The following is an 18,539-nucleotide window of genomic DNA, read 5'->3' as shown; positions in this document are numbered from 1 at the left end:
CACTCTCTGGAGTTACACCACTCTGGAACAGAGAGCAGAGGGAGTAAGGTCAAACACACACTGGAGACGGACACAGACACCAACACACACGCACCCACTGTGTCAGTGTACCTCCGGTTGTTGTTTCCGACGGCAGGCCTGAACTTCTGATTCGCTGCGTTCTGACTTCTCGTCCTCCTCCTCGGGCAGCACCGAAGAATTCTGGGAGAGAGACCTGACACATCCCACAATGCAGCAGTCAGAATCATAAACACCACAACAAACACTCTCACAACACTACTTTTGTCCCGAAAGAAATATATTCTATTAGCTAAACCTTTAAAAGTCCTAGGAAATTAATTCCTATTCAAATGTACAGTATGTTTGTATGCGTTGCTGCATCCCAAATGGTACCCTATTCCCCATGTAGTGCACTACTTTTGACCAGGGTCTATAGGGCTCTGTATAGAGAATATGGTGTCATTTGGGACACGACCTGTGTCTTCAAGCTCCACTCACTTGGATCCGCTCTTCTTCAGTTTGAGTCCCTGGCTGGAGTTGGAGTGGTCCAGGGGGGACATGGAGCGGGCCGGGGCGGGGTGGGTCTCACTGCTGTAGTGGGGCAGGGTCCCTGAGACGTGGCCCCCAGTGAGGTCCTGCAGAGGGGGGGCCGAGGGAGACACGCTCAGGGGCCCGTTCAGAGCCTCCAGGAGGGACACTGCCTCATAACCTGGGGGGATGTGGTCCGACGCCTGGGGGGGGGTAAAGAGAACGAAAAAAGGAGATGAGATGTCATGTTGCTATACACTGTATTAAAAAATATATATATGGGTATATATCGTACCGAGTGTTCCTCTGAATCGGAGGTCTGGGAGGTGATAACGGGGTTAAACCCGGCAGGAGAGAGAGGACTCAGCTTCTTCCTCATGGCTCGGATCTGCAGCAGGGCCCGGAACGCTGAGGATGCATTATAACATGATTAAACGCTCACACCAGTAGAAATCCAGTTATTCGAGTTGAAAGATGATGGCCAGAGCTTACCCATGATGCTGCACAACAATGTAAGTCAATAAGTAATAGTTTTTGTCAAATTATTATATATTTGAGCTTGAAGTGACAAAACCGAACTGCCCGCTTTGTGCAAATTCGTGCCAATGACATGTCTTTTCCTAGTTTAGTTTCAGGGCTGGGTTTTATTTGAATGGTACCACCCACCAGCATGGCATTGTTTATTATTCAGAAACACCTGCAAACTTTGCGAGTCGCGGGGAAACTAATGTTTTTGCACCTCCCCCTTTTTTTCATAATCCATTGGATAATTTGTCAAATGTAACTTATTTATGAGCTAGTCTGCATAAATAAATATATGACCATATTATAAATAGTAAAACTGCGTGATATGATTGCATTTTAGAACCCTGCTCCCCTTGTCGCCCTAAGATGAATGGTTTTGCATGGCCTGGTGCCCCGGGTGTGCAGGGTTTGCTCATTCTTTGACCATTGAATTGATCCTAAAGAGAAATCTCCACCCACCCGGACACTGGACCACTGGCTATCCATATTACTTAGCTTATATTCTTTCTATTTCTATGGCGGAGTCACAGACGCAGTTTAGATAATGCAATTATTACACCTGACTTACAGTATGCCTGTCTTAAGTGAAATGGTGCTCACATAACTTTCATCAGCTAGCTAAGGTTAGCATGCTAGCTAGCTACAATGACAGCTGTCAGTCAATGCCTAATTTGTTGTTATTTCTCTGATACACGTGGAAATCACCACAACGTTCCCACCCTCCAATTCCTGAACCTGTATTAGCAGCCTGCGTCAGTCTTCCCCCTGAAACCTAAACAATAATAGTGAAGACATCAAAACTATGAAATAACACATATGGAATCATGTAGTAACCAAAAAAGTGTTAAACAAATCAAAATATATTTTATATTTGAGATTCTTCAAAGTAGCCACCCTTTGCCTTGATGACAGCTTTGCACAATCTTGGCATTATCTCAACCAGCTTCATGAGTTAGTCACCTGGAATGCATTTCAATTAACAGGTTTGCCTTCTTAAAAGTTAATTTGTGGAATTTCTTTCCTTCTTAATGCGTTTGAGCCAATCAGTTCTGTTGTGACAAGGTAGGGGGGTATACAGAAATTAGCCTTATTTGGTAAAAGACCAAGTCCATATTATGGCAAGACCAGCTCAAATAAGCAAAGAGAAACGACAGTCCATCATTACTTTAAGACATGAAGGTCAGTCAATCCTTCAAGTGCAGTCGCAAAAACCATCAAGCGCTATGACGAAACTGGCTCTCATGAGGACCGCCACAGGAAAGGAAGACCTAGAGTTACCTCTGCTGCAGAGGATACGTTCATTAGAGTTACCAGCCTCAGAAATTGCAGCCCAAATAAATGCTTCACAGAGTTCAAGTAACAGACACATATCAACATCAACTGTTCAGATGAGACTGCGTGAATCAGGCCTTCATGGTCGGATCGCTGCAAAGAAACCACTACTAAAGGAAACCAATAATAAGAAGAGACTTGCTTGGGCCAAGAAACACGAGCAATGGACATTAGACCGGTGGAAATGTGTCCTTTGGTCTGCAGTCCAAATTTGAGATTTCTGGTTCCAACCGCCGTGTCTTTGTGAGACGCAGAGTAGGTGAATGGATGATCTCCGCATATGTGGTTCCCACCATGAAGCAGGAGGTGTGATGGTGTGGGGGTGCTTTGCTGGTGACACTGTCTGTGATTTATTTAGAATTCAAGGCACACTTAACCAGCATGGCTACCACAGCATTCTGCAGCGATACGCCATCCCATCTGGGTTGCGTTTAATGGGACTATCATTTGTTTTTCAAAAGGACAATGACCCAACACACCTCCAGGTTGTGTAAGGGCTATTTGACCAAGAAGGAGAGTGTTGGAGTGCTGCATCAGATGATCTGGCCTCCACAATAACCCAACCTCAACCCAATGGAGATGGTTTGGGATGAGTTGGACCGCAGAGTGAAGGAAATGCAGCCAACAAGTGCTCAGCATATGTTGGAAAAGCATTCCAGGTGAAGCTGTCATCAAGGCAAAGGGTGGCTACTTTGAAGAATCTAAAATATATTTTGATTTGTTTAACACTTTTTTTATTACTACATAATTTCATATGTGTTATTTCATAGTGTTGATGGTCTTCACTATTATTCTACAATATAGAAAATAGTAAAAACATAGAAAAACCCTTGAATGAGTAGGTGTGTCCAAACTTTTGACTGGTACTGTGGGTGCGGCAACTTCCTCTGAGGTGGGCCTTTAAGTATTGATGTGATGGTCTTATGCATACCAACGTGTGGCTTACAAAACATCTTAAGTAGCATTATAGACTCACGCAGTCTGCAGATGGGGCAGCAGTTGGCCTGGTAGCGGAGAGTGTCGGCGCAGGCATTGCAGAGACACAGGTGTCTGCAGGGCAGGATGAGTGTGTCGCGGACGTCCGACAGACACACCACACACTCCGCACTGTTATCACTGATCTCATCATCCGCAACCTGGGGACAACGTAATCAATCAATCAATTAATCAATACGTCAATCAATTAATACATCAATACATTTACATTCAGAGAGCAGTATGGTAGCTTGGTCAAACAACACAGTAACAATGACATTTACTGTGCATACTGTATCCTCTAACCCAGTGTGTTTAGGGCATGGAGTAGTGACCACAATGCTTTTTGTTCAAAACTTTCAAAATGACTGTAGAACTGGTTAGGGCAATGGTTCCCAACTCCAGTCCTCCAGAGTCATTTTGAGTCAAGTCTTTAACAAAAAGCATGCCCTAAACAACCAAATTCTCAACTTGGTACCTTTGATTCTTGGCTGTTGTACTTGTTCTCGATGCCGTAGATCTCCTGAAGAAGGTAACTCACCCCATCCACCTGGAGAGAAAACATGTTGGGGATGAGAGAGAGAAGGTTTCACTAAAAAACATACCAGGTAGGATGGTGAAACGGGGAGAGAGAGATTGGAGGAGAGGGGGGGGAGGCAATAAAGCAGAAAAAAGAGGGGGGCAAATTAGAATACAGAGAGAGGAGAGAGAGAGGAAAGAGAGGAGAGAGCGAGGAGAGAGAGACGAGAGAGAGAGGAGAGAGAGACAAGAGAGGAGAGAGAGGAGAGAGACAAGAGAGGAGAGAGACTTGGTGGAAACAAACTCACCACTTGTTTCTGTTTCAGAGGTTTGACACAGTAGCCCCCATCCATGTGCTGTGGAACAAACAGTAGATACTTACAACAATCCAATACCACTGGACACAGACGTCAGTTCAACATCTAGTTTTTACATTTGATTGAGTTGACAACTAACGTGAATTCAATGTGAAATCAACAAACATTTGAAGCATGTAATTGGATTTAGCTTAAAAGTTGGATGAAAAAAAGACAAACATACGCTGATGACTGCAATTAGTTTTCCACCTTGAATCAATGTCATCACATAGATTTTTTGTTGTTGAAATGATGTGGAAACAACGTTGATTCAACCAGTTTGTGCCCAGTGGGATACTTTTAAATCCAGAGTCAAACACATTTCAAAACATGTCAAACATTAAGATACCAACTGAGTAAAAGTTAACACACTTTATCACATGTTATAAATTAAACACTTTACTTACAATCCTACAGCACATCAGACTCAAAGCTCCTTACCTTCTCAAAGGTGGCCAGGAGGACATGGGTGTGACCCATGTGATCTTCCCCCTCGTCTGCTGTTGCTTGAACGACCATGGGAAACACATCCTTATCCATGTCAAACAGCAACTAGAAAGGGGGAGGGAGAGGGTGGAGGGAGAGAAAGAGAGAGTGGGGGGTGGAGGAAGAGAGAGAGAGAGAAAGAGAGAGAGGGGGTGGAGGAAGAGAAAGAGAGAGGGTGCAGGAAAATAGAGAAAAGAGGGCGCGATAGAGAGAGAGAGAGGTTATACCCTGAAAACACACACACATACTTTGTAACTAATATGCATAAACACACACACACACAGACCGTACCTCCTCATCGGCCCACTCTGATAGATTGATGGAGTGAGAGGGCAGACAGAACTGCTGACAGACTCCTCTCTTAAAGTGCACCGTCTCTGATTGGAGAGAGCTGTCCTGGGGGAGGTAGCTATAGGAGAGATGCAGAGAGTTAGGAGAGATAAACATGCACACACACACACACACACACACACGCAGACTTACATTGGCACTCCGTTGTGGAACTCCTCTATAGCTTGATAGTAGATGGTGATGGCCACCTGTGTGTCAGCGTCGAAGGTGAACTCTATGTTGTAACAGGCTTTGCTTTTCCCTGCCACGTCCTCCCCTGGCAGCTTCAGGTCCTCACTACACCTGCCAGCACACAGAAACACAGCTAGCGTCATCTACATACCGTTACAATCATGTAATAACAGTATAGCTCGGCAAAAAAAACAACCAAAGCATGCGAAAGTCTCCGGCCAGCTACATGATTTGGTTCTGGGGGGAGAAGTTGAGATGTTGGACTAGGGCAGGGCTGCCCAACCCTCTTCCTGGAGATCTACTGTCCTGTAGGTTTTCAGTCCAACCCTAATTTAGCATATCTGATTCAGCTAGTTAAGGTCTTGTTGAGCAGCTAATAAGTAGAATCAGGTGTGTTAAATTAGGGTTGGACTGAAAACCCACTGGACGGTAGATCTCCAGGAAGTGCAGCCCTGGACTAGTGTAATAAAACAGACTACAGATGTAGGATTTTAATTTGAGCCAGTTTGGTACAGCAGGAAAAGAATCCTGCAGTAACAGGAAATGTGAATTATTATGTGGATTATAATTAATGGACCTTTTTTGTAGGGGTTGATACATTTTCGTTAGAGAAAATCAAGTCTGACATTTTAAAAGTGGAAATTACAAACTTTAGAAGCCTTTTTAAACCTTGAATACACTACAAGTTTGCATTTCCTGCTGTGTAGTAAAATAAATTATCAGCAACAAAAGAGTGATCAAATTAAGATCCTACATCTGTAAGCATAAGTGAAATAATAATGAACGGGATATAAACTAGAAGTAAATTGTGTGTGAGATACTCACCGTACGAGCCTCAGCGTATCCTTACGGATGTTTATAAGGCTTCGTAGCGTCTTTACTGGCTCCTGAGGAGGTGGGGCCGCATAGGGAAACTGTAAAGGAACCAATCACAAAAGGTCACATCATTAACAACAACAAACGCGTCACATGATCTGATCAACTAATCACCAAGCCATTGATCAGTTGAATCAGGTGTGTTAGTGCTTGGTTGGAACAAAAGTCTCAACACCCTGTAGGTGTGAAGAACGACTGAAAGATCAAAGCATTGTCCTGGATACTTCACCCACTTAAAACAATAGATATATTTTCTTTCCCCACTTGTATTACTGGACTTTGCACACTCTGAGTGTCTTTCCCCGGTGTACTGTGTTTTTGTTGCTGACTGTATAAGAAGACAGTTGAGTGGGTCAAAAATACAAATGTCCAACGCATTAATGATGTTAGTGTAACGTAACTAGTTTGGGAGGAAAGACGACAACTGAAACAATCAAACCATCTACATCTCCTTGCCAGTCAATGGCTGCATATATAGCCTACTCACCCTATCCAGTTCCTGTTATCCTAATCTGTTGTTTCATTCTTCATCCCCCCACCACCTGTCTCCTCCCTTCTCGCTGTTTTTCCAGGGTCCATAAGGGGGATTAACTCTGTGCTGAGAAGCAGAGACCACGACGACTCCCACCCCAACACAGTCTTCATGGCCCCTTCCCTATCCTGCGACGACCAAGCAACCATCCTCCCGAGCCATCACGATGCCTCAACCATCCCGAACCATCACGATGCCTCAACCATCCCGAACCATCACGATGCCTCAACCATCCCGAACCATCACGATGCCTCAACCATCCCGAACCATCACGATGCCTCAACCATCCCAAACCATCACGATGCCTCAACCATCCTGAACCATCACAATGCCTCAACCATCCCGAACCATCACGATGCCTCAACCATCCCGAACCATCAAGCTGCCTCAACCATCTTGAACCATCACGATGCCTCAACCATCCCGAACCATCACGATGCCTCAACCATCCCGAACCATCACGATGCCTCAACCATCCCGAACCATCACACTGCCTCAACCATCCCGAACCATCACGCTGCCTCAACCATCCCGAACCATCACGCTGCCTCAACCATCCCGAACCATCACGATGCCTCAACCATCCCGAACCATCACGATGCCTCAACCATCCCGAACCATCACGATGCCTCAACCATCCCGAACCATCACGATGCCTCAACCATCCCGAACCATCACGATGGCTCAACCATCCCAAACCATCACGATGCCTCAACCATCCTGAACCATCACGATGCCTCAACCATCCCGAACCATCACGATGCCTCAACCATCCAGTCTTCCTCTCCATCCTCCAACACCACCTCTGACTCAACATTCTACAACCATCTAACAATCATCCAACCTCATTCCAAACTCAAATTCATTCTAAATAACTTCATTCTGCATTCATACCTTGTAACCTTTCCTGCATTAAACTATCTCAAATGCATTATGTTGAAGATGTGGTCTGTACCTAGCGAATTCTTTATTCGTACTGGCACCGATCTTGCCGATAGCGTGCTATTTTAGAAAAAAGGTTATACGTGTAGTGACCTTGATCTGTGGTTGTTTACTTATTGTAGATTAATGCACTTATTGTAAGTCATTCTGGATAAGTGTCTGCTAAATGACAATGTACTGTAAAATGTGTATAGAAGTACCTTTGAAACTCTATGGAACATGCCATCCAGTAGGGAGGGAGGATGTGGTTGGATACCTCTACACCCTTCTTCTGGGGCTAGGGGGAGGTGTGAATGTGTGTGTGGTTTACAGGAAAGGCTCCTGCTGGGCCCAGATGTGTTATAATACTGAATACCGCCTCATTCAAAAAACACACACCAGTAGATTTCTGCTATAGGATCTGTACATGCATGCACACACACACACACTCTCCTCTTTCTCTCTGTAGTCTTAATGTGACTCTGTACTACAGGTAGGGTTGCAAAGCTACCGGTAATTTAACAAAGTTACCGGAATCTTCAGTAATTTTGGTAATTAACAGAAAATCTATGGCAATCTAAAGTTTGGCAATTTATACTTGAATAACTTTTTTTAAATGTATTCATATATAGTATTCATTTATTATATATGTGTCCATATTGTCCATGGGTTTTTAGTAGATAGACCATATGGTTCAAGAGAAAATAGCCTAATTAATGAAAAAAGCATCTAATCAACAATGGCATTATTTTCTATTAACTCTTTAAATCTTCCAACTAATGACTTTTCTTCACAACTGCCACCAGTTTGACGCCAAAACATTGATAACAAATACATATTGATATAGTTTAAAAAATTATACTATGCTGAAACCCTCATATTAAACACCAATGGTATTCACTAACTTGATGGTTTATATTTAATGTTTTAAAGCTTTGTCATTAATCTTTTTTAATTTTAAATCTTATTTAATGATGTGATATATTTGACATGTGATTAGGCCACACAGAGGGCCAGGGATAATTACAGACACCTGTGATAATCTGAAATACCCAAAAGGGCCACTAGATGTCATTGTGAGATTACTTCAAATCCTTGAAAGATACCAAAACTCTGGTAGTTTACTGGTACATTTAGAAAGTTTCCAGTAATATACTCTCCCTTTACAACCATAATTACAGCAGTAAGCTGCTGTCTAAATCCCCAACATCACAGGCCTGTGTACTTCCAGTTGCACGCACGTACACACACACAAGGCTACAGCTGTACAAATCCAGTGTAGGGGTCAATTTCATTTCAAATGGACTAGACCTATGCTGCAGGTCACAGTTAACAACTCTGGGAGAGAGGAGAGAGATGCAGTGAGTGGGGAAGAGATATGTGGCTCTGCATTGCCATCTGCTTAGAGGGCAGGGTGACTTATATAAAGGAATATGAGAGAGAGTGAGAGAGAGAGAGGAACAGCGAAAGAGATCCTGTGTGGCGCTTGCAACACCAGGGTTGTGGATTCAATTCTCACGGTGGACCAGTACAAAAATGTATGCACTCACTACTGTAAATCGCTCTGGATAAGAGTGTCTGCTAAATTACTAAAATGTAAAGAGACAGAAGAACAGCGAGAGAAACTGTGAGGATTTTCAAATATCTGGGTTAAATGCATGGGAGTGTATTTGAGTACTTTCAAATACTTTCCAAGTGTATTTCCAAATACATTCCAATATTCAACTACTTGTCTTTTAAAATAAAAAATATCTGAATACTTACTTCCAAATGTTTTTGAAAGTAATTTAAATACCCTAAATAGTATTTGAACCCAGGTCTAGTGTAGTGTAGCGTAGCGCAGTGTGAGAATCCGTACCGCCACTGGTCTGATTCCCAGGAAGTTGAGGTCGGTGTTCTCTCCGAACAGGTATCCCTCGGGGTGGGTGGAGTCAAACTTCTCCCCGCCCATGATGAAGTGGCTGGCAAAGTAACTTCCTGTGGGGAACAGGAAGAGGAAGTGAGCAAACCTGATCCCAAAGATTGCCTCCTCATATAACCACAATATAGCCCAATTATGTTTCTCCTCTTTTTTTTACTTGAAGGACAGTTAAAGGAGCTCACCCAGCTAGGTCAAGGTGTTCCAACCCTGGTTCTAATCTTAGCCAATAGTGGGAGAAACAGATAGGGAATAGGTACAGTAGACATTGCCTCTAACCACTGATTTGAGATCAGAAATGTCTTTATCTCCTATTGATTAAGATTACGGTTTGAGGTAAGGTAACTGATCCTAGATCTGTGGTTAGGGGGGGCAACTTCTACCTTGAGTGTCTCTCTACACATTAAAGTAATATCTGGTAAACTGCAGACTAGGGTCGTCTGGTCTGAATCAAAATAGCTGTTCTGGCTGTTTTCACCCCCCAACTCCCCTTACAAAGCAGTGCTTGTAAAATAAATAGATGGTTCTGATCAGGAACAAAACACATTTTGTGTGACACTGCCTGGTGGGGAAATAATTAGAATGTATGTTTTGAAGACCGCTGCACCACTCGGGAGCCTGTCTACTACCCTTGAATGCCCACTGTGTTTGTATTTCTGCACACACACAGAGAGAAGGAACTGAGGCTGAGCAATCCAAGTAGAGATCCCAGGCCAGGCCATAGCTACTCAACAGTGATGGAAGTGGTTCGGTGAACAACGCTCAAGTGATGAGCAACCTTGCTTTAGACCTTAAGGCTTGTGTTAGCTCCCTAGGCTAATTCATACGCTTTAGCTCAGCAGGCTAACACAGTCTTATACCACTTTCTTCTAAAAACCAATTCTCTCTTCTTAACTGCAATGACTGATCTCTCATGACTGGATAGGTGAAAGCAGGGGTGCAACTTTCATTGGGGATGGGGGGGGACATGTCCCTCCAACATTCTGAAATAGCATTTTTGTCCCCCCCCCCAGTTTTATCATTGGAATGTGATACAAAACGAGGTCACGGTGTGCTTTAGGACCATGCGGACGCCTCCGAGCGGTCGGGTAGGCTGTTTGGAGTGTTTCTTCGACTGGAAAAAAATAAAATAATAATAATAATAATAATAATAATGATAAAACCAAAGTTGCGCCCCTGGGTGAAAGCATGCGTATGGAAATCCAAACTGATTGCAGATAATTGGGGAGGATGGGTTGTAGCAGGCTTCTCTGTCCCTGCCCTATAAAGATAGCCAGCTTCTTTATTGCTAAAAGTAGAACCAACGCGTTTCGGGTTTGGCCTGATGAAGGCCCTGATGATGGCCAAAAGCCGAAACGCGTTGGTTCTACTTTTAGCAATAAATACGCTTTTTTATTTAATTCCATTGTCCTCCAAGTGTTGCTGAATCTCCTCTCTTCTTCAGTTTGCTCCTCAATTCATGCACCGTGGTTGGAGAGCGAGGTAGCGGCAGTGATCCTTTCCCTTTGCACTATAAGGATAGCCAGAAACTCTGGAATGGCTCTATACCTATAGTGCACGATGGGCCCTGGTCAAAAGTCGTGCAGTTAAGAAGGGTGCCATTTTGGACATAACCAGAGACATTAAAGACAGACACACTCCTCCACATAATCTAAGGACATGCAGCCAGACACACTCCTCCACATAATCTAAGGACATTAAATTTACGTCATTTAGCAGACGCTCTTATCCAGAGCGACTTACAAATTGGTGCATTCACCTTATAGCCACTTTACAATATGTTTTATTTTATTTTTTATTTTATTTTTTGGGGTGGGGTAAGGGGGGGTAGAAGGATTACTTTATCCTATCCCAGGTATTCCTTAAAGAGGTGGGGTTTCATGTAGCCAGGGAGTCTGGTTACACTGGCTGTCTCTGTGTCCTTGGATATCAACCCTCCTCCATACACACATACGTTACCACTAGAACATGTGGTAGAAGGGTAAACGCAACACAAAGTTACAGCTGCTTATGGGAGAGGTGCAGTGTAGGACTTTAGCAGACGCTCTTGTCCAGAGAGACTTACAGGAGCAATTAGGGTTAAGTGCCTTGCTCAAGGGCACAATGACAGATTTTCACCTAGCCGGCTCGAGGATTCGAACCAACGACCTTTCAGTTACTGGCCCAACGCTCTTAACTACTAAGCTACTGAACTGACCACCAAGAAACGAACAATTCTCATCACATAGTGCTTTTTCATGTGTGTAAGTGTTTGGCACAACATCTGAAACCCCTACATCTTCAAACAGTATCTTAACAGTACCTTGACCACCCCCCCCCCCAAATAAAAAAAATAACCTGAACCAGCACTTGCACTTGAATTGCATTGGATTCAAAGTCAGGCATAAATGAGCGTCTAGATCAGGAAAGTTTCCTCTCACGACCTCTATAAGCCACAATGTTGAATACAATTATATTTTAACTTAATTTACCGGTTGTTCGTGCAGTTGGTCCTTTTGCAGGTAGGAATGTGAGACAATATAGCCACAGGAAAGTAGAATTACATCAACTCTTCAAAGCCCTGGTAGTGCGTTCAGATATCTGTCCCCTGGAGCATGCACACAACCACGTAAACGAGCTCGGAAACTAAGCATGCGTCTTGTGCATGTATTTTCATATTTTGCGCATGCTTCAGGTGATAGGAATATGAACGCACTACCAGTGCTTTGAAAAGTTGATGTAATTATACTTTCCTGTGGATATATTGTCTCACATTCCTACCGCCAAAAGGACCAGCCACATGGACAACCAGTAAAGTAAGTTAAAAGTCCAATGCAGCCGTTTTTTATCTCAATATCAAATATTTTCTGGGTAACAATTAAGTACCTTACTGAATTCTTTTCAATTAAAATGGTCAAAAACTAAGAAAAATAACTTCTTAGCAAGAGCAATTTCTCAAGCAAGAATTTTGCTAGGACTGTCTGGGAGTGGTCTGAGTGGGGAGGGGAAAACTCAAAATTAGATATTATTGGCAGAGAGGTTTGGAACTCTCTTTCTTATTGGTCTATTAGCGAATTTACCGCATGGTGAAGTCACCATGGAAGGCCAAAACTCCATCCCACCAAAACAGGCTGAAATTTCAGGCAGTATTTTCAAACAGCTTTTACACTAAAAAGGGCATTATCATCATGTTCACAATTTCACAGTATTATTCCAACCTCATAGTGTGGAAATATATATATATATGTACATATACACAGGAAAATCATGTTTTTGACTGCACTGGGCCTTTAAAATATAATTGTATTCAACATTCTGGCTTGTAGAGCTCATGAGAGAAAACTATCTTGATAAACTCATTTATGCCTGACATAGAATTCAATGGAATTCAACGTGGGGTTTCCAGGCTAGGTTCCGCTCCTATTCATGTGTGTACTGTCGCCTATGAGGCACAGGCATCACTTACCAGATTTCGGTGGATAGCGGTACACCGAGTTCGACGGTATATCGACCTCTTCCACTCCTGCATTTTGTCTGCTGGTTAAAGCTCCCATTTCCACAGAAAATAAAAGCTAAAATTAACGTACATACCATGAAAACATTCCCTATTCTCAAAAATCTCTATATTCTCTTTAATTTAATCCAGTTCGTGCTAACGTTTCCATTTGTATTCTTGGTTTATGTCCTTGGTTCCCTGCCGGTGGCAGATGTAGCCTAGTTGTTGTGCTCGTTCCGGGGATTAGTTGTTGTTCTTGCTGCTTTATCCAAAGCGCCGTTGTGCTGTCGCTGTTAGTTTAGAGGCAGAAAAGCAACAACTGCATCCCTTTAACAGCAAAGCTATTTATCAATTCACCTAGCGACGCATACTCCGCTCCACTGCAGCGCGTTTCGGGGGCCGCTTTGAAGAGGAAAACGAGGTCTCTCCCTATGTAGCGTCGTATAACGGTCCACTCGACATCTTTTCTGTTCGTTCTCTACCGTTTGTAATGCCGTGAGGGGATGCTGATGGCTATCTGTGCTTGCGCTCTCCGTGCTCCAACTGTCAAAGAACGAATCTAATGGTGGCTACCCATGACGTCAGGCACAAATCCGGACTATGGGTTTTGCGCAGTACAATTCAGCAGGCAGGCAGCTCCCGGTTCGCTATAACGTGACCTTCCCCAAATGTGGGAACGAATCACTGCAATGCTGCAGCAGATGATGGCTTAATAATGCAATGTATAGTGACTGTTACAACGACATGTAGAGCTGCGTAATTATATATATATATATTATTATCAAATCAAATGTGTCCTTGAAATTTGGACAGAAATAGACTATCAATTTAGGCTACACACATAATTATTGATAGGCAATTTGGCAAGTATAGGCTTGTATCTAAACTGAACAGTGATAAAACAATATGAGAAACTGATATCATACCACGTAGGCTAGATGGCTACAGCGTTGCAGCCTATAATGCGCAAACTGTCTGATTTTGTATAACCTAACGTAGCAGGCGTAAAATAAACTTGTACAATGTTGCTATTTCCATCCTGACATGATCCGTGAGCGTTCTAACTGTTTTACTACTCCAGTCCTCTACGAGGCACCGTAGCGCACTGGGAGTAGTTCTGAACCCGCCCACCAGCCCACACAGAAAAAGGAAGCTCAAGTGCCGCCATTTCACGTGCAAGCAGCCAAGAGAACGGTGTGAGGTGGGCCTGGAAATCGGCTAAACAAAATCGAATTTTACCAAAAATAACGATTTTAATCGGAGAACAAGGCCCTGTTTTCGATTTTTAATCGTCTGTCGGTTTAATTTTGAGGCGCAAAAATGAGCTACGGAAGGCCCCCGCCCGATGTCGAGGGTATGACCTCGCTCAAAGTGGACAATCTCACCTACAGGACCTCTCCTGAGACACTACGACGAGTTTTCGAGAAGTACGGCCGGGTGGGAGACGTGTACATCCCCCGCGATCGGTACACCAAGGAGAGCCGTGGTTTCGCCTTCGTGCGGTTCCATGATAACCGCGACGCTGAAGATGCGATGGACGCGATGGACGGGGCCTTGCTTGACGGGCGGGAACTGCGAGTCCAGATGGCGCGCTATGGCCGTCCACCAGACTCTCACTTCGGGCGCCGAGGCGGCGGTGGACCCCCAAGGAGACACGGAGGCTATGGTCGCAGGAGCAGGAGGTAAGTTATTGGTTCAGTTTGAATCAAAAACATTGTAACTGACAATTGTTGTAACTACAGCAACGATACTGGCCAAGTTCAGTCAAAGTTAATCTCTTGTTGACAGATCTAACATTACAAACATTGAGCAATGACTAATTACACAATTTAATTATGGGTTAACCAAATTAAAGTAACTGTCCAGTGTTTCCACATTTCTATGAAATATTACTGAAGTAGTTTATCTTCCAAAAAATTGTACTTAATACGGTGACGTTTCAATTAATAGCCCAGGCTTTTATTTGCTTAAGTCACTGAACACAACAGGCGCTAATTAGAGATGGTGTCTACTTCCTTAACGCACACAGGTTTTGCTCATTTGTATAGTTAATTGTTTAATTCCAGCATTCACTTCCAGCATTTTTATACATTTCTTAATTTCCTGTACTGTTATCATTTACACACACGTTTATTTTGTCTTAGTATGTCGCTATAAAATAAATCCTTGACAATCATTATTTGACTGCATTTACGGCAGTTCTCCCTTTCGCCACTAGAGGGCGATCGGCCATGTTTTTGTGCTTACCAGTTAACTAGCCGTTCTCAGTTGTTAGCAGCCAATGGCTAGCAGTTTCTTACTGCCCATTAAAAAATCGGATGAGTGCAATTTTTTCAAGTCATTACTGAATTATTTAACAAATCAAACAAACTTTGTAAACAATTAATTTAGACCTAGGCGTTTATTTGAAACAGGCGTTTATTTGCTGAAATATGTGCCGTTGCCCGGCTATTAAAAGGGACAGGCGGCTATTTGAGATTAGGCTTTTTAATTGAAGTTTGACGGTATGTTAAAAAGTAACTTTCATGTGTTGGAATGGTGTGGGCGTACCCCAACAGAATAGTGTGGGCATATACCTTCATAAAAAATGTTAATGCAAGTAGACCGCTGATTGGTCAGATGACGACATCCTCAGGAAATTGCAATCGTTTTTTTAGTTGTCTGTTTGAGATACAATTTTGAGGTGGGGTTTCTCATTTTATACTTTGGCCACATCAAAGGATGAGTCAACAATATTATTTGAGTATGAGTTAACAGAATATGAACTTTTATTATTGCGATTTTCATTGGACAGTTACTTTAAACCTAAGCTAACTGGCTGGCAAGTTAAGCATTTGCATAGGTTTTCGGCTAGCTAAGTAGTTTGTTTACTTTTTGTAGCTCGCAAGGTACCATGTCTTCAGTTGAGTTTGTAAGTTGCAATCGCAAATCTGTAATTACTCTAGCAAAAAGACAGGGACTTGTATAACCCACGTTGCGGTTCATTTCTCCATGTTTCTCCTCTCCCCCCAGTCGTTCGGCCAGCCCCCGTCGGCGCAGACGCAGTCGTTCCCGGAGCAGGAGCCGCTCCCGCAGCCGTGGCCGTGACTACAGCCGTTCCCGTTCTCGTTCCTACTCTAGATCCCGTTCCAAGTCCCGCACCCCTCGCAAGAGCAAGTCCCCATCTCGATCCAGGTCCCGTGGAGCTTCCAGGTCCCGCTCCCGCAGCCCGGCTTCCAACAGAGGCTCCAAATCCAGGTCGAGGTCCAAGAGCAGGCCCAAGTCCCCCGAGGACAACGGAACCGACTCTTAATAACAACAGCTCCAACCCGGACCCATTAAAACGGTACACAAGGAAGGGGAGGAGGGGGTGTGACCATCACAGATATTTATAAGGATGGTTTGGTGCGTGTAGGACAGACTACAGGGTAGGTTTAAATTCAAATGCAGTTGGACAGTGTTCTGCAGCCTTGCCAGGCTCGGATAATGAGTGATGTTTTAGTCTCCAGCATTGCAGCGTACCAGTCAAGACTGCAGAATCCTGACCCTAAGTTGTTGCAGGGGGAAACTGTAAGATTGTAAACTAGGTTTTATAACCAGTTCAGAAAGTAGTGCACACACATCAAGTAACATGCAGGGTACAAAAGTAAAGTCAGGAAATAAAGCTGGATATCTGCACACTTGAATGCTTTTATTCAACGGTGTGTGGTTTACATCCAACCAAACTGACACATCAGCCAACATCAGGATTTTATCTACATGGAAGGTCACGAGTAAAGTAGTCTAAAATTGTTTACAATATTTATAAAATGGGCTTATAATTTTTTTTGAGATATGCTATATTTATGGCGGGGTGCTAAAATCAAACGTTCGTTTACCTAAATGTGGAATTCTCTCCTCCAAGCTGCGGTCCTCTTGTCAAACAGAGAGGTGGGGGTGTGACAGAGATGGCAGTGTGAGAGCAGTTAGTGGTGTGACGCGACCCGCCCATGTGACCTGCCTGTTGCTGAGTTGGTGGGGGCGATGGCAGTTGCTATGGAGCAGGTCGTCAATGGCGACGCGTGGTCCGTGCTGTCAGTTGGTGAGGTGTGAGGTGGTGGTGAGGTACGGAACTTTCACAGGACCACAGACAGAATGCTGCTGGCTGTACCGCTGTGTCTGTGGTCTCACTGGTGAAGGAGGGAGGACCCAAGGTTTGTTGTCCAATAAATGCCTGAGTAAAAAATATAAAAATGGTCATATTGAGAGGTAGCTTTGGGTTGGGGGCCCTTGGAGTGTGAAGACGACCAACGGGGACTGACGCTGTTAGGAACTTATTACATACCCACAAGGGAAAGGGTCAGTTCTATACCAGTAACATGGACAACTGACATGTTAAAAACCAACCGACAAGTCCTCGATGGAATGGTTGAAAGGGGGTGTTTTCGATCTGTACATTTGACTTTAGATTGACAACTAGATAATCAACAGTTCTCAAACTAGCAGCCCATCCTTTGACCTCCACCAACACAGCTTGTCTTTTCTTTCCAGATGACATACGATTGGGACTTCTTCTCTGCGGATGCCAACCAGATCATAAGTCTGCCAGTGGACACCTCTCTACGCCCCATAGAATACTGACCAAAAGGTTATTGCGACTTGGTCTAAAATGTTTTAAATGATTTATGCCCAGAAAGACTACTATATATTTACCAATGCGATGTAACTCCGATGACTAAAGTTGAGGACATGTTTAAAGGTTTTGTGAGGTGAATACTGGATTTTGTCTTATTGTTAGTGCTGGTTTGTTGCATATGGATTTGATCTTGTTTTATTTTATTGTGAAGTAGCTACAGCTTTTTTTTTTTTTTACCGAAGCCTGTATTTAGTTGTTTTATTCTCTACAGAAGGATTCTGGTTTTTGAGTTACTGGTGTTTATTTTTTTATTTTTTTTGCAGAGTTGATTTTAGCAAAGGGAGTGTGACTAGCCCCTAAATGATTTCCATTCTTTTCTAAGCAAAACCAGTAACACGTAGAGGCAAATTAATAGGAACAATAAAAAGCAAATATTGTATCAAATGTCACCTGTTATGTAATTCGTTAACTGACCTAGCAGGTGTATACTGTCTTTTTTTCTTTCTTGTCGTTACTCTGTTATAAGTTTGCTTTCCTGTGAATTCTAACCCTCCTCTCTTATCTTTTGTGCACTAGGCGCAGTTGTGTAGCAGTTGAGTATTGCTGGTTAGCTGTTAAGGTGCGATGCAGTGCTGATGATGGTGAGGTGGCAGTGCAGTGGCTGGCGGGGGTGTTGCGGTACCCGGTGAGTGCCCGGTGCAGTTGTCGCCCGGCGCTCGTCTTGGTGCTACTGCTGCCGTCTGCCTTGTTCTGGTTTGTAAGAATCGATCACAGCTGTGGTGGTAGATCTGATCATCTCTGATCATGCCATCTCTCCCCCTGTGTTGTTCTCATATGGTCTCTTCCCATTCCTGATGTACAAATACACTCCTCTTTCCCCTTCTCTCTATCCCAACCCTAGCCTGGTGGAAGCAGCCTGATCTCTGCGATTAACTTTCTTTCGATCAAGCTGGTTCCACCAGGCTATCCTAACCCCCTCC

The 18,539-nt window shown here is 43.6% G+C and overlaps 2 protein-coding genes across 9 annotated transcripts in view; one reads left to right on the top strand and one right to left on the bottom strand.

Annotated features, from left to right (window-relative positions):
- The window catches only part of LOC121547714 (E3 ubiquitin ligase RNF157), a 27,004-nt gene extending 12,980 nt beyond the window's left edge, over window positions 1-14,024 (bottom strand). For 6 of the 7 annotated variants that reach the window (XM_041859121.2, XM_041859123.2, XM_041859126.2 and 3 more), the window contains exons 1-13: window positions 12,936-14,024; window positions 9,431-9,549; window positions 6,069-6,157; window positions 5,205-5,354; window positions 5,013-5,130; window positions 4,677-4,787; window positions 4,188-4,235; window positions 3,839-3,910; window positions 3,362-3,521; window positions 824-936; window positions 499-731; window positions 112-214; window positions 1-22 (exon numbers count right to left, since the gene is read on the bottom strand). The exon at window positions 1-22 is cut by the window's left edge and continues 87 nt beyond it. In XM_041859121.2, coding sequence (XP_041715055.1) covers window positions 1-22; window positions 112-214; window positions 499-731; window positions 824-936; window positions 3,362-3,521; window positions 3,839-3,910; window positions 4,188-4,235; window positions 4,677-4,787; window positions 5,013-5,130; window positions 5,205-5,354; window positions 6,069-6,157; window positions 9,431-9,549; window positions 12,936-13,023 — 1,426 coding nt within the window. In that variant the 5' untranslated portion in view covers window positions 13,024-14,024. The remainder of the gene's footprint in view (window positions 23-111; window positions 215-498; window positions 732-823; window positions 937-3,361; window positions 3,522-3,838; window positions 3,911-4,187; window positions 4,236-4,676; window positions 4,788-5,012; window positions 5,131-5,204; window positions 5,355-6,068; window positions 6,158-9,430; window positions 9,550-12,935) is intronic. The other variant, XM_041859122.2, reaches the window with a different exon arrangement.
- Window positions 14,025-14,122: 98 nt separating this feature from the next.
- On the top strand, window positions 14,123-18,539 carry LOC121547715 (serine/arginine-rich splicing factor 2). 2 transcript variants are annotated; one of them, XR_005996544.2, is made up of 4 exons: window positions 14,123-14,647; window positions 15,978-16,290; window positions 17,475-17,571; window positions 18,136-18,539. XR_005996544.2 is itself a non-coding variant. In XM_041859128.2 (3 exons), exons 1-2 carry the CDS (start codon window positions 14,286-14,288, stop codon window positions 16,255-16,257), a joined length of 642 nt encoding a protein of 213 aa, XP_041715062.1. In that variant the 5' UTR covers window positions 14,123-14,285; the 3' UTR covers window positions 16,258-16,290; window positions 17,475-18,003. The 2 variants fall into 2 exon arrangements, 1 of the variants encoding a protein (XP_041715062.1); XM_041859128.2 differs by lacking the exon at window positions 18,136-18,539 and having other exon boundaries at window positions 17,475-18,003.

The sequence above is a fragment of the Coregonus clupeaformis genome, chromosome 31 (genome assembly GCF_020615455.1).
Source record: "Coregonus clupeaformis isolate EN_2021a chromosome 31, ASM2061545v1, whole genome shotgun sequence".
NCBI classification, from domain to species: Eukaryota; Metazoa; Chordata; class Actinopteri; order Salmoniformes; family Salmonidae; genus Coregonus; species Coregonus clupeaformis.
Note: the sequence above shows the minus strand (reverse complement) of the source record. Positions and strands in the feature narration are given on the sequence as shown.

Coding starts and splice junctions, on each gene's coding strand:
- LOC121547715 (XM_041859128.2), top strand. CDS start 14,286: ATGAGCTACGGAAGGCCCCCGCCCGATGTCGAGGGTATGACCTCGCTC. Junction 14,648..15,977: donor TATGGTCGCAGGAGCAGGAG/GTAAGTTATTGG, acceptor CTCTCCCCCCAG/TCGTTCGGCCAGCCCCCGTC.